Consider the following 25,378-nt stretch of genomic DNA (forward strand, 5'->3'; position numbering starts at 1 on the left):
ATATAATAAGAAGTTAAATCTTGATACTTTTAATCTAAAATACCAGCTTGGGTTAAAGCACAGATTTCTGGCTTTCCCATTTAAATATGAAACTGAAGTAGTATTTGCAATTGTCCTTTCTGAGGAAAATAAAACTGCTCTGATGTACATCATATTATAACCTAACCTTCTTACTACCTCCATGAACAAAAACTTAAAAGAGGCAAAGAGTTTGCATTTTACATTTAGATGGTGCAAAAATAAATTTCACTCAATAGGTGAAAGCTTAAGAAAGTCAGAGGCAAGCTTAAGAATCAGTATTTTTTTATTTACTGCTTGGTAGTAAAAAAGTTGTATATAAACTATTTTGTTAAAAATACATTTGATAAACAAATTTAAGAAAAGCAGACTAATATGGCAATATCCATACCCCTACAAAATAGCAGTGTAGTGTTAAGGGCAATAAAACACGCAGAGTTTCTAAATCCTCTCTTACTTAGGTAGCAATGCGTAAGTTCAATTCTTGCACATATCAAATCTCATAATACCTTACATAATTACTTTATACAGGTAAACAATGTTTTACATATCCAACATCTTTCCATCCCTTTTATTCTACATATTATCAATGGAATCAAAACAGAAACTACTTCTAAAATATGTAAAAAAATACATATTACTGTTTAAACTTTCTTCCATCCTTTTGCCATTTATTTGCAGTACTAACCCATCACATATCAAAATACAATATCAAGATAAATTGCCCTTTTTTTTAGAAAAAGGCTTGGGGAGAATCTGTAACTGCGTATCTTCTTTCTGAAAATTATTTGAGAACTGCTGTTTTCTCCAATGCTCCCTTTTTCCAATAACATTTTATGCTCATAGCTATCAATCTCTTGGAAACTGAGAGCTTATTACCACAACCAATACTAATTAAATCTTCTAGAAATATTCTTCACACAAATAATCATGTGAAGCTTAATGTATGCCTTTAAGATGAGGTTGGTGTTTATGCTGTACTTAAATATTGAAGAGATTTCAGAAGTTGATTTTAAATGTATGGGAGCAGGGAGCAGTGCTAAACACTGAAGTTAGCACAGTTATTTTGGGTACTCAAAGACAGACAATTATCTTTAAAAATATCCATTTTAAAAAGAACAATAAAACAATTATTATTTTCAAAGTTTGGGTGAGTAGTGGTGAGGGGGTTTTTGGCAAATACAGCATTGCTGAAAAGTATGTACTGACAAGAGCAGTCAGTATCTTGTGGCTACACATAGAAAGAAGACCATCAGCAGCACATACTGGTAGCAAGAGCAAAAAAACCTGATGTTTCCTGACAAGACATGGGAGTAACTAATACATGAGCAGGAAAAGTAATTTTGTACACACTGATTGTTAACACTACATACATAAATCAATGAAGAAACACAATTCTCAGATATGAAGGAGAAACACAACTTAAAGCACTTGTATTAAAAAGATTGAAGGTATCAATTTAAAATAAATCCATTTCAAAAACATACACTGATTTTCACTGAATTCATAAAGCAGATTAAGTTATAGTTCTCAAAATATAGTGCAATCTCTACTAAAATGCCTTACATTAGAGTTTATGTTCTTAGGCACTCAGAACAAATGTGATTTTCTATTATACAGGAAAGTTTGCTGAAGTGTTACAGAGATTTCCCTCCCCAAAACAAGTAACAGGACAAAGCTGAGATCATAAGTAGATACAGAGAATTAACAACACAATACATGGCGATTTTAGCATTAAGTCACACTTAAAATATGAAAGGAGTAACAGTGGCTTAAGATTTTGGTGCCAATGAATACAACTACCCTTAGTCCAATAAAGCCACTCTGAAGCACTTTAGTATATACTCCATAATTTTTTTAATGCCCAATATTCCATATCCTTATCTAAGGGTTGAAATATGTTGCCTTAGCTTAATAAGGAGCCTGTGGGTAAGGAAAAAAAAAAAAAAGAAAAAAAAAAAAAAAAAAAGAAAAGCAAAACTATTAGGCACTCTTCAAGTATGAGTGAGCAGTCACAAGAAAACAGGAGGACACAAGGCCTTGAGGAAAGTAACCTCACCAAGAGCTCATCCAACTGCATAGGAAAAGATGCTCTTCAGCCTATGTTAAGCAGTAAGGGAGAGGTATGGGTCTGGGAACAACAACTGAATTTAACCTCTGCATAAAACTGAACCAGTCCCTACTGTGAGGTATCCTGCATGGAGTTTAAGAGCTTATGTAGTAAAGGCACACATAGAGATTTGGCTGGTTATTTCCTTGTATGTTTTAATTGGCTACAAGCAGTTAGATTAAAAGAATATTTTCATCTTTCAAAGGCTGGCTTTTATCTTCAGCAAACACTTGTCAATTCTGGAGTGGGCAGAACAGGAGAAGAAGTATCCAGATGGACCACTGGCATGAATGCAGTTTATCCACGAGGTAACTGTATTACTCTTAATATTGAGCTCATAAATGCTTGTCTAAGTACAAAAAGAGTTTAAGACTTGATAAAGCTTTTACCTTTCCTGTCCAAAAACTTGTACGTATGTTTTCTTTCCAAGATGAAGCCATTCGTTATGATGTCCACACAGCTCAACAGTATTTAAGTGTCTAAATCTTACTATTTTACTGGTCAAAAACCATTAAGTGTTTAACCTTGCAGGAATGACATCACAGAACCTATAAAATGCTACTCTGCCATAAATACATTTCCTTAAATAGTATACATCTCTTGGGAATTTTCAGTTTTCTCCAAAGTGCTTGCAGACAATCCTCTTCTAAAAGTTCCACCTGTAAGAGAAGAAAACAATTCTAAAAACAAACCTAAATAGCAAAATTAGTTTTAGGATGGACACACCAAATAAAAAAATTATCAGGTGCTCTGAAATGGAAAAAAGAAAAGCCACAATTACATGAAGTACTTGCTGTGCATTCCAAGTTTAGCATGTGAAATCATAAAAAGGAACTAAAAATTCAGCTAGTACTCCTGAAATGCAAGGACAAACACACAGACAAACTGACAAATCACACCACAGGGTGAAGCACTACAAATGGAAAATGTTACAGAGCTTCAGTGTACCAGTACCAGTTTCTGTTTACCCAGTAGCTTAAAAAATGGATGTGCAAGAGCTCAACTCAAAGTTATGACTTCAATTATCAGCTGTGTATCTACTACTCTTTTTTATGAGCCATCAAGCATATTTGATGAAATGGAGTCTGCTGAGAACATGGACCCTGAAGACACAGAGACGACATGCTACAGCTTCCAATGATGCAGCCAGCAAGACACTAGACAAGCTGAAACACTGTAGAGAAAACTTCAGAACAATCAGTTTAGGGGAAAAAAACCCTGGACTTGAGAGTAGCAGTGAATACAGGAAATCAGCAATGCTACTTCATTCAGGTACTGTGCAACTCAGGTATTCCACCTCATACAGGAACTCCCAGTAACAGTGGTTAAAGTCAGCCTCAAGGCACAAATCTACTGCCTCTGAATGACAGAAAAATCTTTTCTGGAAGCCGTTAATTTATGTCTGCCTTCTTCCTCTGCATCTGAAAATCTGAGTCAAATTCCCCCGAACTCTAAGCTTTAATCAGAAATGTATCAGTTTTAGTAAATTTGGCTACAGTAATTTATTAGAAGTCTGAAATAAGTAGCTGAAGTAAAGATCTAACCTGTTTACATGTGAACAGCTCCTCATGGCAGTACACAAAACCTGATCTAGAACCATGCTAGGGAACAGTATCATACCCTTTTTCAAGCAAGAGCTGTTTAGTTTTTGCAGTGCAAATCAAACAGACCTGGCTAGCTTCCCAGATGATTTACAAAACAGCTCTGTTGGACTAGAAAGACCATTAAAATATTCTGCTGAGCCATTTCTCTGCTATTAGAACATTCGTTTTCAGAAAGGGCAAAACTTTAATCCTAAGGGAAGTTCTAGAATAAACATCTGCCATAGATGGACAAATGTTTTACAGTTTTACTATCATATCTCTCTAGAGAACAGGTTATTTTTAAATTAAAGTAGTAATGGTTTAAATTTATAGAACTTTTAGGTAATTACAGGGAACAGCTTTCCTATTTAGGAGCAGAAAGAACAAATCAGAGCGAAAACTGTACTACAAAATATTTTGAGTGATATCAAAGTGATGGGGTTTTTTAAAGTAAATTGCACTGTAATTTGTTTTCATGTATGCTCTATTCTTTCTATTTCTCATGCTTAAAGAGAAGATAACTAGCTTGCCTTTAAACAGAAAAAAAATCCTATTATGAACAATCAGATGAGATTTCTGTATCTCCCATTAGAGATACAGAAAAGAAATAAAAATAATCACAGAGCTAACAAAACAATTAGCTGGGCATGGAAATGCCAATCTAATGAAGGAAGATGTTATCTCCTATTGCATTTAGCTAATACTGACTTTTTTAAAAGGGAAGAAATAGAAAGCACACAAACATAAAAAAACCTTGAGCACGAGGACATTATTCTGAATCAGAAAATCAGAGTACTGTTTGCCTTTGACTGACATCTGTAGATCCTTCACAGATTTCAGTGGAACAGTGAAATCTGAAGCCATTAGGCACCTGTGATTTGCCAAAATGTGCTACAGATCAAAAAGCGGAACACTGGCATAGACAAGCATTTGTCCAGTCTGGTCTTATAAATGTCCAGCAATAAAGAAGCTTATTCCAATTCCTTAGTTTGTGAAACCTGAGCTCCACCTCCTTGCAATTTAGTCTATCACTGTCTTCTTATTTACTGAGAAGGAAAAAAAAAAATAAATTCAATTTACTTCATTACCCTCCATAACATTTTTATTATTTGGAAGCGTACAACATCTCCAAGTCTCTCTTCCTCTACAGCAATGGTTCAAAAAACTTGGGTATAATTTAGTGATGAGGCATAGAGGCTGGACAAATACACTCTGCTTAGTTCAACAGTCAAACCTGTGCTGCCAGTAGGGGTTGGGAGGAAGCATCTGACTGCATACCAGCTCTCTAACCTAAAGATACTCAAGGGCATTTGAGTCTTGTTGCTTTTCTAAACAGACTCAATTTCCTCCTGTGCACTTCCCTCTTCCATTTGAGATTACCAATAGTCTGACATAACGTAATTTTATCCTCTCTCTCAGCATACGGAGAGTTTGGCACTGCGACATTTGTTCACCTTCAAGTCCAGTACCTTTACTATGTCACCCCAGAACCTTTCTTCCTCAAGAGTCAAGTCTGAATTTTGAACCACATTTGTGTAAAATCACCTTTCCCCTTCACGTTATCCATCAGCATGTCATCAAATAGAGGCAAACCATATTAACCTCCAGGGTATTTCTTCCCCCAACATTCTAAACTGTTAAAAAAAAAAAAAATTAAAAAAAAAATTTAAAAAAAGAGGATTGCATTTCAAAAATCATGCCAGGCATGTTTTTCACACGCTTAACAGAGTAATTCAAGCAATTCACTTCAGTTCAATAACTCACAAGAAAACCCCAACCGCCTGGCTTAGTTAGATCCCTGTGAGATCAGCAGGTTCAAGTGACTCCATTGCTATTAGTCAAAGCTCCACAGATCTATCAGAGAAGTATCTAGTAAGCAATCATCTTATACAGGCATGCAGTACAAAGCAGCAAGCATAAGGAAGCAGCTGTAGTTATTGAATAACTGAAGTTATTCCAGTCATACAAGTGTCAGAAGCACTTGCTTGTTTTGGACAATAAGCACATTGCCACTAAATCTGAGCCATTATTTACTGCCAAAAAATTAATATGCAGATATTTTATCTGTTGGACTAGTGATGCCACACCCACAAAAGTTATTTCAACACCTACTCTGATTACAAAGTCTGAATAAACAATTAGATAAGAATTTGGTGGATAAAAAAGCCTTTCCTAATTTACCATTAACTCAGTGATCACATGTAATCTTTGCAGACTTGCGTAGAGAAATCTGAAATTGAAAGATGAGTTTTCACACGGAACTGATGCATTTTCAACTTTACTGATTGCTTTCACATATTTCACAACATAACACTTTCAGAATGAATTCCAAATGTTCCAGTGTTTGATACCTGCATTTACTCTGAGCTTCTCCTCTCTTGCATTTCCTGTTTCACGGGTGTGGCAGGTGCTTCACTCACGTCTTGTTTTGCAGGCGTGGCCGGCATCTCCCCATTGACACCCTCCACGCCAGTAACGGACATCAGGCTTTTCCGCTCTTTGGAGTTTGATTTGTGATCCACCTTTGTCACTCGAAACCTGAGGGGAGCAAAAGAAAGTTCACTTGGATTTCCTCACAGATGAGTTAGATCATTCTCCGGAGCAACAGCATGGGCAGAAACAAACTTCCAGGTCCCAAGAACAAGATTTCAGAGCAGACACCCACATGGACCCTGCTTCACTTCAGAGCATCTTCCTTCCTATCACCTACAGGTATTTCTAGTACCCACTACTGCTGTATCACACTTTCTTGGAGAATTGTGTTTTGAATCAGAATCCACAGATCACATACCACTTCTTAGAACAGTAATTTTCAAAGACAACTACAATATAAGATAGGAATTAAAGATAACAAAGAGAATGAAGTTGTTTCTATAGCCTCAGACTTACTTGAGAAATACCAAATTCAGAAACAGTGAAATTTATTAGTGTGCAATTCTTGTTTCTTTTTAGCCTGTATCAAACAAGCAAGAACCTTAGATTTACACCGACAGTAAATCTCCATCTTTTTACATAGTTCTTAAGAAAATCACATTTGCTTCTTCCAGAAATAAGTTCAGTGTAATAGTAACAGTGTTATTAAAAAAAAAAAAATAAATCACTGACCTTATAAACCGAGCAGAAGCAGTGGGTACCTGATCCAACACTGGCCACTGTAGCAGTCTAAGAGAAGAATACAACAAAACTACCTAAGGCTTACCTTCCCACAGAAAGGACTGTAACTTCTCCAATACGACTTCTTCTGTTCTCTTTAGATTTTTGAGCTGGCTTTATAAGGTGCCATCGTTTGTGACTACAGCGAGTACAAACATCCTTTTCTACCACTCCTCCAACAGTATGGAAGTGATGGGCTTTGCAGCTGTGTCTGAATGGAACAACACCTGGTGACAAAGGAGTCCCTGGACTCACTGGACTCTCAGGAGAGGTAGGAGATAATGGGCTGTAGGAAAAAGAAAGAAAGAAAGTTTAATGCTTACTATAAAATACTATTTCTTAAAAAGGAAAAAGTATGAAATTCAACCTCCAGTTATGTCTAGTGAATAACCAGTTTCTACAGGAAACATTTATTTGTGAGGATGTCCAGCTTATGGTTCTCTCCAATAGTATATTTTTGCAGTTAGAATCATTTTCACAAATTAATTCAGCTGCAGTCATGTAGTTAAGGTAACAAACACAAAAGACAAGGAAATTAAGAGGGGAAAAAATATGAGGCTAAAGTAAAAGAGAACAGGCTACATGAACTTATACTGATGAAGACATTTAAGAAGCCGATTACACTCACAAAAGAACTACCTTGGAAAGCTATGGAAAGTATTTCAGAATTGTTACAGAATCTCAAGGAACTCCCAGAAGAAGAGCACAGTCCCACAATATTGAAAGGAGGCAAATCTAAAATGTTTACCACAATGACAAGAGAGAACAACATCATTTAGTTTCAGGGGAAAAAAAAATTGAATTACTTAGAAAGAAAAAACAGCAGTACAACCTCCAAAAGGCATTGGAGATTATCTAATCGAATCAACCTGATTTTTCTCTAAAACAGAAAAACAGATAGCATAGATAGAAACTAAATATCCTTTTTTTGGACTTTAGCGTCAATTTTAACCCTGTCTTGTAACACAGCAGGCCAGAGCTCATGAAAGATGACATAACTGTAGAGTAACGCAGCACACATTGTAAAAAAATATTAAAAACACATACAGAAAGTAACATTATCTGTAGTTGTTGTGAAACTGTAAAGACATACTAAATGTGGGTTTTATGGTCCTGGTGATATTAAGTGCTTTAAATAGCTCACTGGGTAACAGAACAGAAGAATAGCTAAAGAACCAATAGACTTTGGGTCACCCATAGCAACTGGAGAGGTCAAGATAAGAAATTAGAATGACGAGAAGAGAACATTCATATGAAAGACTCTCACACATACACAAATCTTACTAAAAATACTGGCTGTATTGCAGTAAGAACAAGACAAATTCTCCGTGTTTGTGTAAAGCAGAAAGCCCTTACACAAACCCGGATTAAAAAGCAACAAGACAGATAACCATTCTTCAGAAAAACAGGATCATGAACTGAACATGAATCATTAACAACATTTTTGCTTTAAAAGGACAAAACAGTGGAAATAACAGAAGTATAACCTGTGAACCTAAATTTACATTACTCAGCATTAATCATGCCACATCTGATCTACCACACAGGCTATTTCAAGAAAATACAAACAAACTGAAGAGACTACAAAGGAGAAGAGAAAGAACAAATTAAAGAAGTAAAACATGCCAGAGAAGACTGGGAGTTACTTGGATGTTTATTTTCAAAATAAAAATATTGACAATAAATATTTAATGGTCTTCAAATAAATAACAAAATGCTATTAAGAAAAATAAAGTTGTTCAATACCTGAAGCAAAGACAGAACTAATGGCTTCAAGTGAGAGAAGTATAGATTTTACTGAGCCAGAACTATTTCTATAATTAGGAAGTTTTGTAGTACACTGAACTTGCAAAGAAATGCAGAGGATTTCTACTTGATTACAAAAGCTTCAGGAGTATCTATCAGATTCTGTAAGACTAATCATTTTCTCTCCTCCTTTTACTCTTCATATTTTAATTCACCACTGAAACTACAGTCTGAAATGCCCAAGATAACATTACACATGAGTATGCAAAAAATTCAAATATTTCTAGAGAACCATAGAAGTTTAAAAATACCTATACTTGAGAAGAAATCCCTTTGGAAATTCAGAGGTTTTTTTCAATAACCAAGCCTCTCACTGTTAGAACAAGTGTTTTAACAGTTGCATAGTCAATTCTTTGTTTTGCTGAAACTATAAACTCCTACTTCTTTTATAGGTAACCCAATAATACTTGAACTTTCATCTCCTCTGCCTTGAATAGGAACAGAGGGTTACAATGAAGAGTACTGAGAGCAGTCTAGATATAGCTAAAAATACTCACGTACAGACACAAGCACTTTTACACATCAGTGAGTTTTTTTTATACATACAATGCATCTAAGGCAAAGCTGCTTTCTCTACATAATTACCTAAACAGGTGTGCAGTGAAAAATCCTAAGAGGTAGGTCAACCAATGTCTATTGCCACAATTATAAAGAAAAAAGTAAACCAAAAGGAGACACAGAAGATAATGACTCTTGTGAGTTAGCACCTATACAAATGAAATGAGTGCTGTTCTGTTCTCTGAAGCCCGAGTAGCTTTGGACTAAGCCACCTAGTACATAACTTCATCCCTAAGTAAACCAGTATTTGCAGCATTTGTAAATCTTTAGCCCAAAATGTAGTAAAACTGTATCATGCACCTAGAACAAATAACCAGAAGAGCCAGTCACTAACACAAGGTATATGTTAAAATTTAAGGACCCAGACACAACAGAAAATCAAAGTATTATCCTCTTAGCTGGTAACTCAAGCAAGCAAGGTAGTCTTAGAAGTGTTCAGGAAACAAAGTCCTTTGAAAGCACATGCTTTTAGTTGCCTCAGGAAACATGCATTAAAATGAGGAGTAATTACCTTTCAGGTTCAAAGACACTGCTATCTGCTACCATTGCCTTTAACACATCAGCATTTGCTGCAATGAGAATAAACAGAACTCTTCAAAAGTGAACGGTCCTAACTTTAGAAAAAAACAAAACCAAAATTAAAGTTCCCAAAAGAAATTTCATTTAAAAGAAAAGTGACTGCATTATGTATCTACAAAAAAGCACAAGAGAAAACTACAGAAAAAATGTTAATATAATTCTATGAGTAGTCTTAACATGAACTACTAAAATTGCAGTTCATATTGCACTCAAAGCTCCACCCCAGTGTGAGCCATGAAACACAACCACCTACACAAAACTCTCCAACAAAGATCTCTGAACCACCTCACATTTAACCCAACTTCAGATTAAAAACATCAGTTTTTAGTGAGCCCTACAAAATGCAAAATTATAATCAGCCAAGAATTATCAATTGCTCACTTTTTTGTTTATCAAAACACATGGATTACCTGATCCAAATCTCAAGGAAAAATAACAAACTCAAAGGACAGTCAGTCTAAAAAAAACCCCGAACAACAGAAAAAAATCCCCAAACAGCAAAACTGAAAAATCCCCACATGCAAACCCAAAAACATCATTATTCCAGAGGACTAGTCTTCATTCAGAGGTAACTTAAAGCCAGTTTAATGATTAGAACTCTGATTTATAGAAATATAACATTAAAAGGCTGAAGGCTCTTGTCCTATTAAAATATCCAGTCTCCTACACATTTCTTCTATTGGGCAAATACATTCTGAACTAACCAAGCATTCCATGGGATGCTTAACTATGATTTTGTTTTCTCAGTCACATCTTCCTCTTTATACTTTGCTTTGCACACACATGCAAGTAACATGTACAGAATTCAACATCAGTGCTATATACCCAATTGTCTCAGTTATGCACGAGCCTCTCATCAGGCAAGAGCTGCAAGAATCACTTCAGGATAAGAAATTTAGTCTAGTCAAAACATAAAAGTTTCCACAGGCTTTAAGCACTGCCACTAAGAAAGCAACACTGAGCTTTTACTCCACAAACAAAGCAAAAGGCTGAAGCAAAAAACCCAAACACCTAAACAGTTAAAATATCTGGAACTGAATTTACCATACAAAACAATTTTCAAATAAGGAAGAAACTTCCCTATTGTCCTTGAAGTTACTGCCTTGTAAAGATGATTTCAACGAGCTAAGAATGAACAAATTGGTTATTAAATGAATGCACATGAATATACCATACATCAGACTATCCAAAAAAACATACTTGTTATAGAACACCATCACAAGGGCTGCTAACTTCCATGTCACAATACTATACCTTCATTTTTCATGATGTAGTTAACAATTTGTCCCACAGTGTCACTATTCTCATGTATAGTTTCATTCATTTCTGTGCAAAGAAATAAATACGCTGTCAGTATCTTGGCCTTATGAACTATTTTAAAAACAAATAATGATAAAAAAGTCGCAACCAAAACAAAAAACACACCAAAAGGAACTACACTTTAAAAAAGAGGCAAGATCTGTTGTCACTATGGAGGGAAAACTTAGGTAAGATTTTATCATCCTTATTCAGTAGAAACTATGAACATCAGCCCAAACAAATTCAGGTAAGAATTAATTAAACTCAGTATTTTCACAAACATACTTCAAAATTCCTTCCTTAGTTAGTAAGGAGGAGACAAACAAGAGAGAAGGGAGGAATCCTAACAGGAAGGGAAAAAACCACAAACCAAACCAAAACATTAAATTGTCTCAAATCACTATTCTAAAACAGATACTATTGACTTTTAGTATGAGGGGGATTCAATTTAAGATTTTCACCACATCTACAAGGACATAATAATTGATTAATTAAAAAAAAACCCTGAAAACTTTTGGAATAGAATGCACCCATTAACAATATTAAAAGCTTCTCCAGAATAACCTGCAAAGACTGAAGAAGATCAGTTGGGGTACTAAAACAAGGAAGATGCAAAACTGTGCCCTCTCCTAATAATTGTTATATTGCTTTATTAAAAAAAAAAAATGGGGTTGAGGCAAGTTTGATAGGCTAGACTAAAATCTTCTCTTAAGTAGTAAATTAAGGGCTTCCCCACCTCTGTACCCAGGCCTCATCTTAATACCTGCAACTTTGCAATGTAACATAGAGGCAGCTAGTTCCTGCCACTGAGATACAGGTAATGTCCCCATGTCATCACCACTGCCCTGTTCCACTCAGGGGAGCTAACAGATCAGATAGCTCCACTCTGCACAGCTGCCCCAGGCAGTTAATGCTCAAGAACACACTGACACATCATTACTGCACCACATGGGTCTACCCCTACCACAGAGACACTGTAATTTGCACTCATTAGGAACCTACTGAAAGAAATTAATTGGGAGAAAGGAAGAGGAGTATTTACAAGTGACTTGACTTTTGTTTTTACTTACATTTTACAATGTTATCATAACCCTTCCCACATGGTAACAACCCACTTTTTCCCCCAGGTAAGAATAGATGGGAATAAGGAACAATAAAAACAAGGGCACAAATGAACAAACATTAGGATAAAAACAAAGGAAAAATATAGGCAGCATTAAATAAAACAGAATGAAGATATTCAGTCCAGAGGCTTGGTTTTATAAAGAGAGGGGAGATGAGAATGACAACACAACAGGAATAAATTAAGATTCCAAAACATAGAAACTAAGATTTTAGGCTTTAAATGGCAGCTTTTTGCCACTTCTCAGCTTGCACTACATACACTAATACTTTCTTGTTAACAGCATGTAGAAGGCAGAAGAATGACCTGGTGACTCCATCTGTGGAGCTGCAAGCAAATATACTGATACTTTGATCTCTCTGTAAGCTCTTACTTGATGTTAGCAGACTTGCATGGGAAAGCAGAGCACTCCTAGATTTGACTGGCAAAGATCAAACCCCAAGTGACATATAATAACAAAAATATTATTCTTAATACTGCTTTGATGTCAAATATAGACACAGAAATGACAGAAGTCTCACAATAAATTATTTCATAGTAGTTCCAATGTACAGAAATAGGAATTTGCTTATTAGACTTGATTACCTATTTTTTCATCAATTTTTTCGTCTTCTACTTCTTCAGCTTCTGTTGTACAACGATATCCTTTTTTCTTAAGGATATGGCAGATAAGAATCCCCAAGAGACCCATGATGAAGAAAACAGGAACCAAAGCAAAGGCAATATACTCTAGGTGTTCAGCCTTGCCATCATTGCCATCCATTTTAGTTGTCAAAGTAGTTGTCTGTAAGCCATGGCTTGACAAAACCCGTGGAACCTCTTGATCTATGTAAATCAATAAACACACATATCACTATACACTGTAAATCACTTGCAAGAATTCAGAAAATTACAAGCATGACCAAATCCCCACAATACCTTCTGCAATGACGAGGACAACACATACTCTACTGGCTGAGAGCTTACACCAGAAACAGCAGATATTCCCTCTTCACCAAACAGTCACAAACACCTAACATCCAAAAAGCCTGTGTGATATTTCTTCACTATAACAGTGAGGAACCAACCATATTGCAGCCTGACAGGCTTGTAATCTCAAATAGAGGGCTCACATATTTCACAGCCAAGTAACACCACCATTGCTCCTTGTTCGCATCTGTGAGGAAAATGCTATACCATTCCTCCAGTCCTAAGTTCACACAAAATTACCAATAAAATGTGGACCCTTCCTTGGATCCTTGCATAGAAAAACTATCAGGTGTGAAAGAAATAGCCTGAATTTTTATTTTTCTTTTGACTGTGGGAATTCTCAAAAGAAAGAGCATCTACCCCTTATTCATCAAAATAAGGTGGGCTTATTCTTTGTTGTCTGAGATTTGGAAATCATTTTATATTTAAACTTGAAACAGGACATGAAAGAATTCTGTTTCTTGCAAAGAATTAAAGTTGAAGCATTGTGACACACTATATCCACAATTAGGCCCTTTTGTTTTATTTAAGTTCACAGATGTAAATTCCATGTTACAAATTGGGATTCTGACCTATCAAAAGTACAGAATATTTACATTAGAATGGACACTTGAAATTCATCAGTCCAAATGCTGCTAAAAGCAGCACTAATTAGATCAGGTTTTGCAGGCAAACTCAATCTGGATGATGGAACACTCCACATTTCTGGACAATCTCTTCCAATACTAATACACTTTTATGTCCAATATACACAAAGAAACTAAAACTCAGTACTTTCTTGCATATCAAATATAAAAGTATAGAAAGTTCAACAACTCAGATAAATCCAAAATTACATGTTGCATAACCAAAACCTTGGCAAACGCTTAGAGCTTATATACATTCCCCACCCCCATATAACAAAGACTTAAACATTTCTATCCCCAACATGCATTTCTACCTTCTATTCTTCCCCTCCACTCCAGCTGAAAACAATTTTTTTGAGTAGAAAATAACAACAACCAGAAATTGTTAGGTTTTTATCCATGTATTTCAAGATATTTCTCATCTGCTTGTATTGACATGGACAAGGAAATTCACAGTTGTTCCATTTATCAAACTTGATGAAGAATAGAAGAGTCAGCAGAAAACCATTTACATGACAGGGACACTTTCACAACACAAGTGTCTAGAACAATGCTTTCCTTTCAAAAATTAAAAAAAAAAAAAAATGGGGAAGCCTCCACTAATTTGCAGAAAGCGCATTATTCCACAAACATCTCCTGCACTGGCTGCATAACTAAGTTGCATTTGAGAAACACTAGTAAGGTGACAGACAGCAAAGAGAAGTTTGGTATTTACCCTAGTTTTTTTTATTCCTCTAGAAACAGTAAACATTTTAAAATATTTCTGAATTTTTCAGAACAGTCTTGAATTGTCAGCTGAGTAGTACACAATATACAAGACTTGCTCAAAGTGAAAACAATGGAAATTATTTGAAATAACAACTGATAAATCCCAATTAGTAAAAAGGGAAAAAATATATTAAGCATTTCACTAAAATAATTTTCTAGAAAATAGCAGAAATGCAGAAAAATGGAAAGAAGTGAAAACAAATTAATGAACAGATCTCAAATCTAAATGTTAAAGCAGACACTCAGGATATTTGCTTTGGACAAAACCAGATGGTCTCGTTTGTTCCCAAAACCAAAAGAGAAAGCTACTCACTTTTAAGAGGCCAGCAATCCTACAGATGACTGTATGCAGAATTTACCAACATGTTACCTTCAGAAACTCTAATGTATGCCTGAGCAGGACAATTGAAAAATATCTACAATTTAACACTTTAAGGTTGCAATAGTTTTATACTGCAAGGAACCAAAGACAGGAAAGGGTAGGGGGTACAATCATGTAACTGAGAAGGCTTATCTTACATGCAGCTTATTTGCATTCTAAGATTTTATAATTCATGCTTTAATATACCAAAATATAATTTTTTTTTCTAACTCATCAGGTAGCAACAGCCACAAAGTATGCCAGCTGACCAAAAGAAGTAGTTTCATTTACTTTTGAGGCAGAAGAAAAGCCATCTCACCAAAGAGGTATTACTTGGATGACTACAACATCTCAGAATCTAAGAAATCCAACTGAAACAGTATACATCACAAGATCTTATGGGTATTAATAAATAAGCACCTTTCATGTTCAAATATAAGTCAACAACAGGCTTTACTTTAGATTTTGTTGCACTGTACCCATTTTAAGAAAGAACAGGAAACACCTCCCTACTACCAACAGCCACCTGCCAGTCAAGCTATTTTGTGGAAGAGGCACAAAATTTATCCAACTCAACTTTTTGGGTTTTCTGCCTCTCTCCATGGAAAGAGTGGCATGCATTGCCCAAACAAGTATCTGTTTCTCCATAACCTGGATTACTGAGATAACTGTGTTTTAAGAAAAAATGCCACAAAAAGTCTTTTGTTTTTAAGCAGGCATTTTACAGTATAGTCTGAGGTTTGGCAAACTCCTCTGTTAAACAATCCACTGACTGAGTATGCTGAAGTGGGGAAATAACAACCAGCAAGAACAGCCAAGTATATCTAGAGCAAAGTTTCCTACAGTCATTTTAGTAACATGAAGCCACAGTGTCAGAGTATGTTCAAAAAATAAGGGCAGTAGCATTAATTATGGGCAAAAAAAAATTTAACTGTGAGAGCAGTGTTTAAGGCCAGGTTGGATAACACCTTGAGCAGCCTGGTCTAGTGGTGGTGCAAGGAGGGTTGGGAGTGAACGATCTTTAAGGCCTCCTCCAACCCTCAGCATTCTATGATTCTATTTAAAAAAAAAAAAGTATAATGTCCCACATAATTATTTTCATATCATCAACTTGAAACCCTGTCAGCTTGACATAACAGCTGAAAACATAGATACCAATTTAACACCATCACCACTCCCCTAAAGAGCAAACCCTCAGGAACCACTCAGGTTGAGATTTCCAGCCTACCTAATATGCAACACCTGTAAAAGTCTGCATATGTCAGGAACCCAGGTTTGAATTCTTTGTTTTCTGTTTCTTTTTCTTCCTACATAATCAGTTTTATGATTTGGTACTTCTGCTTGTAGACTGCCACATGAAACACCAATGAAAAAATCTCATTAGCTAAAATCTCATCTGCAGTCAACAAGTGACGATAATCTAGACAAATGCTGACACAGATACAGCCTGTGCAAGTTGAAAGGAGAATTGTGCCTATACTGTCACTTTTTTAACTGACAGAAGAATGTTGAAAACATCATGATTTATCAACTGAATACTTTGTAGCATTTATTAGTTTATTAATCAGATTAAGGTATACAGAGGTTTTGAACTAGGAAGGAAAACATAGATAGAAGTATTTTTTTCATTTAAAAAATTCACTAAATTAATATGTACACTTCAACATACTAGCTTATTTACATAGGCCTAGGGGATTTTTCTTTAGTTGTAAGTAGATACCTAAAAATTCAACTCTCCCATTAAAATTCAACAAGAAACAAGCATTACTAGTAAAACATTTTATCAGCAACATTTCTATAAAAACATGTCATTTACACAAAGTACAAAAACTGCTTGATGCCATTTTTTGTTCAGGCACGGAAATTCACCAAAAGCAATGCAAAAATATCCTAGAAGAAATTACCCTAGCTGAATCAAATACTTGGTGCTGTATAACATTACAAGCAGTGCAACCTTACAAGCTCTCAGCTTTCATTATCAAACACCCTACACAGTCTGCCCTCAAAACCCTGGGCAATTACGACATAATGCAAGACCAAGCGCTGAGTACCTAAATGGGCAATACATTTTACGTCCCAAGTCACAGCTACAACATCCCTACTGTACATTCCTTATTTCCTTTCCCCAGAGGAACATTATCCTTATACCAGACTGTCGACACTTTACCTCATTCTTGTGATGTATGATGCTGCTTCTTAACAGTTTTAATCAGGCCATAGCAATCCTTCCTTGACTTGAGTCAATTCATAAAAGAACTGATTTATTTCAGTGCTCTGCTGTCCTGCCATTTTTATACACCAGTCATTGTATACCAGTCTGCATATTAAAATTACTTGAAGATGTCACCTAAATGAAATTATTTACGAGTGATATTCAGCACAATTAGTGATGCTTAAGCTGTAAATAATAAACTGCACTCATGCTACTAATTCAGATCCCATGTCCTCATTTGCTTAAAAATATATGCCAAGTACTAAAGTTGAATATTGCCTGCCTTGACTTAATTCTTACCTAAGAAGTAAAATATAAATACTGTCAACCTCAGACAAGTCTTTTGGCTCTAATCACAGTTATTCAGATATAAAGGTAGTGTTCTTCCACCTCAGCAACTGCTCAAGATAATTTACAGCACCTTCAGGAAACAATATAAGAGCAAAAAAGTTAGCAGATAAATGGAAAAATATTTCATGCTTCATTAAATTGCAATTTTTACATGGCAGAGACAAACTTTTCATAAAGCATATGAGAAATTTCTAGAAATATTTAATCTTCATCCTATCTTGATTAAAGTACAACTCAGATTCCTGAAAAACTAATCCTTTTAATGACCAAAATCAAAACAGTTTAGTTCTTATATTAGCAACATACAACTCGGCATTAAAATAATGCATTGTTTTTCTAAATCTCCTAAAATAAAACTAAGTATCATCTACACCTATCTGATTACTTTAAGCACATTCCACTTATTCTTGTATTGTTTAATTTACAGAACGTGGCCCATAAACAACAATGGAATCTTCTCTCTGCTCTACTGGTAAAGAATCCTACTTAGTTACTCTGGATTTTGCCCATTATGCCCATTCCATTTACCTTTTATGGCATGCCTCTTAAAAAGGTTTATTTACATGTTACAAATGTGATTATTTGCGCAATCTACCTGTTAGAAATAAGTACATATATATTCACTATCTCATCCATGAAGTTTAAGGAGTTACAAGATCATATTCCCTGTTTTTAGGCATGAAAACGAAACATAGATATCAATCTCACTGTATACAGAAACAAACTATTGTTGGCCTTAATATTTAAACAAATCAAATATGATCACATACAACCTATTTAAGTACAAGACAAATAAAATACTATGGTATGGCACATTCTGCTCAAATGTCTCAGCATAGCTGGAAAACATGCCTCATTAGCAACATCAGCTTAGGCATTTCTCTCCCTTCTCACCATTAATGTGCCAGTCTCCATCTGCAGAAAAAGGGGCCATCACTTAAGATTCAAGATATTTAGAGACAGTATCATCTGCACGGCTGGGTTTTGGTTCTTTTGGGGGCTTTTATGGTGTTTTGTCTTTTCCTTTCTTTCGTACCTGGATCACTTGTGGTTCAATCCACCACACAGACCTACACACTGCTGCTAAAAAAAGATTAAGCTTTTTGTGGCAATGCCACAAGGAGAAATGGTCAAGCAGCCTGTGACCCCAGCTCCCCCTGCAACAAAAAGACACCTGATGATGATACTTAGTGCTTCATCCTCTCCAGGCTCTGGAGGAAGTGTGTTTTGAACTATATTAAACACTGAAGACACTTCCTATTTCCAGGTATCAAAGACAGGTATCAAAGGCGGATGGATCATAGAATGGTTTGGATTGGAAAGGACTTAAAGGACTTTAACCCCAACACCATTGGCTAGGACACCTTCACTAGATCAGATTGCTCAGTCAGGATGTGTTCTTTCATTCACAGCATTCACTTAAAGTATCATTTAGCATAAAACTTCTTTCATGCTAAAATACATGCTTTTAAATTCAGGCATAAAAATAAAAACTCCTTGTTTATTAGCTCAATTTCCTAAATACTAAAATTCCTAAACACTAAATACATCAACCTCAAGAATTTAAGAAACTAACTTTACTTTTAAAAACTTTGGTTTTAGTGGAGTTAATTCAATGCCAGTTGTATCTCCTAGCATTTTAGAAGTGGTGGATATTTCCTTAAAAGTAAGTAAGTCCTAAATCAGTTGTATACTTTCATTCAGTACCTTCAACTTACTCAGAGATAAAGCATTTTATTAGAGCTGCAGGAGCAGTTTCTATTATCAAGCTGAATTTAACTTTTTTTAGATTCCTAATTCAGGTCCTTTGCAGGGAAATCATTTAGGTAAATCATTTACTCTGATGGTAATGATGTATTCATTTAATACACATCTTTAATTACTTTACCAATAGTAAATTTAACAAGAACAGTTGGATGCAACTTCAAATAAATACACTTTTTATGAGTTATCTGATTTAAATAGTACTTATCTATTGTGGACACTACAGTCAAATTGCTTTTGCAAAAATAATCAGATGAAATTACTAGCAATTTCAATCACAAGACAAAATATACCACTGCCCAAAACACACACAAAAGAAAAATAATTAGGAAATGTTAGGGCTTCTCTGCCTTACTAGTCAGGTGGTAGCTACAGAAGAGAGCAGACAAACCAGAAGTCACTAAAGAAGAGATTAAAAAAGTTTATTTTCTATAGGGGAAAAAACTCTTAAGTGAAGAAAACCTACTTCCTACCACTTGCTTTGTCTATTGTTCAAGGAAATTGTACTTCAGGGAATATGCTTAGAGTGAATAACAAAGGAAAATCACCTATCATCGAAGAAGAACATTCAACACATTTGTGAATTCCGCTTAACTTCTAGCTTCCTTATAGTAATTAGAACCTACAACCAGAAGTGAAATAAGCAGGAAGTGAGATGACAAAAAGGAAGCCACATGATTAAGGAACATACAACTAAAAGCACACTGCCAACTGCCTTAGAGGTTAAGCAGGGCTGATTAAGAATTTCTGTTAAGAACAGACCACAAAACCTTCATCAGATTTGACAAAACCAGTATTTCAAAAAGTGAGCAGAAGGATCAGCCACGTTTCCTTAAAGCTTCTTGTAAGTGCACGTACTTTGTGAATACCAAGAGTAGGACCCAGGCAGCAAGTCTCAGGCATGACCCTCTTGAACTTAACACCAAACAGCAACCAGGGTACCCAACATTGTGTTCACAACCATAAAACACAAAGTTTTTCAGAGTAACTCAGGCTGGAGTCCTTACATTAGAGGCAAAATCTCTGGCTCACCGAAGTCAGTACAAAAATTTTGACTGGAGGCAAATTTTGCAGGAGGTCTGGAAAGAAAGCTTTCTACTCTAAGAGGTAAGTCTCCACCCTGACAAGTTCTTTACTAATGCCAGGTTTTTCTGAATTACACACCCTACCAACACATTTCTGCAGTAAATTGTCTGCAGAAAGTTTTAGACTGGCTTCTCTGACAGCCTGAGGGTAGGGTGGGGATTCAGAAAGGAGGTACCTGCTATGTAAGGTAGGTCCTACTCACAGCAAAAAAATATAGCTGAAAGTATTACTGTATAATTCACATAAGACCCAATAATTTTGAGTGCTGAAATGATTGCAATAAGCACTGCAATTCCCTCACAGCCAGAGAGAAGCAACAGGGAAGACCAAACCTAATCAGTCATCAGCCATCACACCACAAAGGCAGCTGACATTATTTAGAATTCAATGAGAAAAAAAATTAACAATATATAGAGCAGTTTTGTTCTGTTGAGAAAGGGAAAAAAATAAATATAAAGGGAAGTCAGATTTTAGTCTGTTCTTTGTGCGACACAATATGTGGTTGATAATGCTGCATTAACATATACAGACACAAAAAGCTTACGGTTTCACTGTTAACCAGTACTAAATTGCAGTGCTTATGGTGTAACTGCTTTGGTCACTACTTGAGCAGCATATAGCTGCTATGGCAAAAATACACAGAACAAATGCTTTACATTTGCATTTCTGTTGGAAAATTGTTCCTCAAATTTCAGTTTTCAAATAAAACACATCCTGTAAACAGCTACAGTACATTTAATAAAGCACATCTCACCAGTATGGACGTTAAAAAGCAATGAAATAAAATCCTTCCTGGATACATCAGCTATTTAGTACTATTGCATATAATTGGTTAAATTTACAAGTACAATCAGCATCTAGTGAGCAGCACTAAATCAGTGCCATCAAGCACATTATATCAATGAATTTATGCATGCTAACAACAATCCTCGCTAGTTTACAGGAGTTAAAAATCAATTTAACCCAAACCAATGAATCTCTTGTGTGAAGAAATATACTGTAATCTTGAGATACAGCAAATATATCGACAGAAAGCATTTGCAAAACCCTGAGAAGAAAATTCTTTCATAGCTTTTCCAAGTCTTGCTAGACTTGCCAACTTTTAGCGTGCATAGGTACAATCCTATTCACCTAGATATATTACTAAATTGCTGCTATAGTTAATAAACCCTACAAATGCACACAGCATACCAAGAGTTCTCCACCTGATTTCAAGCTCAATAAAGCAATCCCGAGTATAAACATTCATAAAAAGTCTGTATAAACCTACACATACACATCCTTTTATTTTCTGAAACATTTTTACAGCCTCTTCAAGATACCACTAGTAGGTAAACTGCATAGTAATCAGAGCATGTATAAACATGCAGTAATACGCTGAAGTAACAGCCAAAGAGAAAATTGGCGTTTATCTGTTAAATATATATATATATGGCCATGATCAAGAAGAGAAGAAAAATGCACAATTTCTCTCCCCTGCTACCTTTGCATAGAAAGCCTCAGGTCCTCAGATAGCAGCTACCAGCCAATATAATTCTGAAATTCAAGGTGCCTAGTGGTACTTATTTCTTTCCACTCTCCTGAAGCACTGGATGACAAGCCTTCCATTCCTCTTGCTTTCAGAAGATAAACAGCAGATAGTAGATATCTCAAACTCGTCTGACCAAGCTTGTCTGCATCAAGTAATATACAAAAGGAATGCCAGAAAGACAAGAACCACCTGAGGATTTATTCTTTGCTAGTAAGTATGGCCATCTTTACTGTTTCCATTACGTTGAAAGTTTACTCTCGAACAAGCTGGTACACTCTTACTTATGTCATACCTCCCAAAGCTAATACAGCTGATCGAGCTGAAAGTGGAAATGAACGTCAATTTTTAATACACGTGTTTGAGCATCACAGACAATGCACCAAAAAAAAGCACTTCAGACTACACAGGCAACAAATTTTGTTTCATTTTGAGATTATTAGTACCTTAACAGTCGTGGTTAGACATAAACAAAGAAAATGTCATTTTAAACTGACTTCCTCTGGTGACTGTATGTGTGCAAGGGCTCTTCGGAGTTCTCAAGGGTTACAGTCAACTTTTAACTTCCAAAACCTAAACGCTAAAAGCAAAGCTTAACCTCACAAGTGAGAGTAAAATATAAACAAATCCTTAATGCACTTCTATCTTAAGAGCCATCCGATTCCAGTTAAAGTCAATCAGCTACGGAGGAGTTGCCAGACTCGAGCTCGTACAGCTCATTACAGTTTTTGTTTTCTTCCTCGCCACTCCTGGCCATAAGCTACTACATCAGCAGCCGGGATGTCGCGACAGCGAGCACCGTGTGACGGCTGAGGGCACCCGCAGCCCGCCCGCCCGAGCGGGGCCCGACAGCGCCCGCTGACAGGAGCGGGACAGATGCAGCCGCTGACAGGAGCGGGACAGATGCACCGCTGCGGAGCCCCGGCCTCTCCCCGGCCCCCCTGCCCTGCCGCTCCCTCCCTCGTCCCGCAGAGACTCCAAAGCCGGGCACCCCGAGGAAACCGCGCTGGCCCCCGGCAGCGGCAGCAGCAGCGGCAGCGGAGTCAGCCCAGACACCCGAGCGGCGAGTGGGGCCGTGCTGCCCGGCGGGGTCACAGCCCGCGGAGCGGTCACAGCCCTCGGCCGCCGGCGGGGAACGAGGGGGTCGCGGACGGAAACGTCCCACCGCGGCCGAAGGACCGAGGCCGCAGCGACCCACCGAGAGCGGAGCTATTGGCCCAGTCAGCCGTCGGGCCCAGCGATGGCGCAGTCGGCGGGATCCCGCCGGTCGCGGCCGGAGCCATTCCCGACGCCGCGCCCGCGCCGCTCCGCGTTGGCAGCGGGACCGCCGCCGCCCGCCCCGGCCCGGCCCAGCGGCGGGGCGCGCCCTGCCCGCACGGCGCCTGCGCGGGGCCGCCGGCCGGGGCGGGGCGGGGCCGGCCCGCAGTGCCCGCCCTGCCGGGGCTGCCGTGGGGGAGCGCCGCGCCGGGGTGGCCGTGCCGGGCTTTAACGCCGGAGAAGGCGTTTCTTGTACACTCCTGTGGGGCTTACCTGAAGGCACCCACACATTAATTCAGTATTACAACTCTCAGACGTGGTGTCCCGAGCCCGGCAACCGCAACGCTGGGCTGCAGCGACGAGGCAGGACGGGCGCGGGGCATCGTGTCCCAAAGGGCCCGAGGCGACGCCTTGGCCCGCTTGCTTGGCAATGGTCGATGCCGCAATGGCACCCGAGTGCCTGCGGTGCAGTGTCACCCTCACGGAGTTGCCCACGGGGAAGCCTCTCACCCAGGCGGGGTTGGGTGTGTCTCCCTATGGGTTTCAGCTGTGCCAGGAAAGGCTTCTCTGCCGCTGCTGCCCCGGGGCCGTGCTCACCGTGCCGGCAGCTCCGCTGACAGGGCATAGCCCGGCTCAGGGCCTGAGGAGGAACGTCAGGAACAATTGCTCTGCACCAGTTTAGAGCCTGTTACCAGAGCTGCATGGAAGATCCTGTCAGGGCAGGGCAGCGTACCTGCTCCGAGGGGCCACAGAGCCTTGTGGAGGTTGTTGCCACCACTGCAGCATTATCGCCCCGACACGCGAGCGTTCAGAAAATAAATGTGGCCCTGTATTCGCTGTCCCTTATCACGTGGGGGCATTGCTTCCACTCATTCTGTTACCTCTTCCCATGCACTAGGCCTCAAATTCATGCTTTATTCCTTAAATATTCACTGCTAAACTCCAGCTTAGTTTTATACTTTGGTAAACTAACCCCCATGCTTAGAGCTTTGCCCACTTTATATCTCAGCAACCACAGCTGGACTTTCCCACTGACATGGCATGAAACCAAAGACTTATTCTTGTACCAAGACATAGGCAACTATAGATTCCCAGTACTTCAAATACAATACTATAAATTATTCTAATCTAAATAATTTATGTACTTGCTATTGCTGATTTTGAATACCTGAGGTAAACACCACTCATTTAAGGTACAATATTGCAATCATTATAAAGACAGATAGATTTTTGAATGAGTTTTTTCATCTGGTAACAACACTGTGTCCAGAAATACCCTTATCAGCCCCTAACTACTAACTAGACCCATCCACTGGTAGATTCAGAATACCAGACTGCCAGCTCCCTGTTTGGGACAATCACCCCAATTGATATCTCCTCCCTCATTACCTCCCAGTCTACTTTTCTAGTAAAAAAAAAAAAAAAAAAAAAAAAAAAAAAGTGTTATGTTCTCAAAAATAGTACATCAATACCATTTTTGCAATAGACAAAAAAGAAGTGCTCCGGAAATAACGAAAGTTTTAACCCTTTTCCTCTGTCCTTGACTGTCAGTTCTATTCATGGTACTAACTGTAGCCACTATTTTTTATGCAATTATTTTTTTTCAGAGATACGAGTATTAAAAGATTAGAGTGATTCAGTATCTGAGATGTTTATAGTTGGAAATACCTCTTCTCAGTCAATTAGATAACCAAGAACATGAAAACTCAGATGTTTCTTTAGTACTTGGTGTGAGACATATCTGTTTATTAACCAAACTGATGAGGAACTAGCAGAACTGTCCTTTTCAACAAAATAGGAAGTCAAGCAGCAGGACACAGGGTTCTTCACACTTTTAAAAACAATTATTTCTTCCTCTCTGTTTTTCTGCAGAAAGTACTGCTGCTCACCTGAGTTGCCTCTGCTCTGTGTCTTAAATCTTTATTTTCTTGTTTTTTGAGGGTGTGATTCTCTGTCAACTGTTCCCAGTGTCACAAAGGTGACAGACTTGGAGAGAGATACAGTCTCCCTTTTCTTTTGGGTAAAGTGCAGCACTGCAGATCCTAACTCAAAGGAAATGGCAAAATGCAGCAGGATTACTGAACCATGTCTGCCTCCATGAAACGAGCTCTCCAGAGGTAGGCTTTAACTCAATCTCCCTCTGACTTCAGAAAGGAAGACTGTGGGGACTTTGGGTTTTTGTTTTTTGGTGTTTTTTTATTATTATTATTTCCTTTTAAGATTAGAG

General features: G+C 37.6%; 1 protein-coding gene across 2 annotated transcripts; it reads right to left on the bottom strand.

Moving 5' to 3' along the window:
• Positions 1-286: 286 nt before the first annotated feature.
• Positions 287-23,200, bottom strand: RELL1 (RELT like 1). Of its 2 annotated transcripts, none has more exons than XM_083860845.1 (7): positions 23,093-23,200; positions 12,815-13,054; positions 11,062-11,133; positions 9,740-9,797; positions 6,911-7,150; positions 6,063-6,249; positions 287-2,787 (listed from the first exon to the last, which is right to left on the bottom strand). In XM_083860845.1, the coding sequence occupies exons 1-6, from the start codon at positions 23,175-23,177 to the stop codon at positions 6,069-6,071; spliced, it is 876 nt and encodes a 291-aa protein (XP_083716971.1). In that variant the 5' UTR covers positions 23,178-23,200; the 3' UTR covers positions 287-2,787; positions 6,063-6,068. The 2 variants fall into 2 exon arrangements, with proteins under 2 accessions (XP_083716971.1, XP_083716972.1); XM_083860846.1 differs by lacking the exon at positions 23,093-23,200 and adding an exon at positions 17,466-17,536.
• Positions 23,201-25,378: the final 2,178 nt, after the last annotated feature.

This window comes from Zosterops lateralis (assembly GCF_965231275.1).
Source record: "Zosterops lateralis genome assembly, chromosome: 5".
Classification (NCBI taxonomy): Eukaryota; Metazoa; Chordata; class Aves; order Passeriformes; family Zosteropidae; genus Zosterops; species Zosterops lateralis.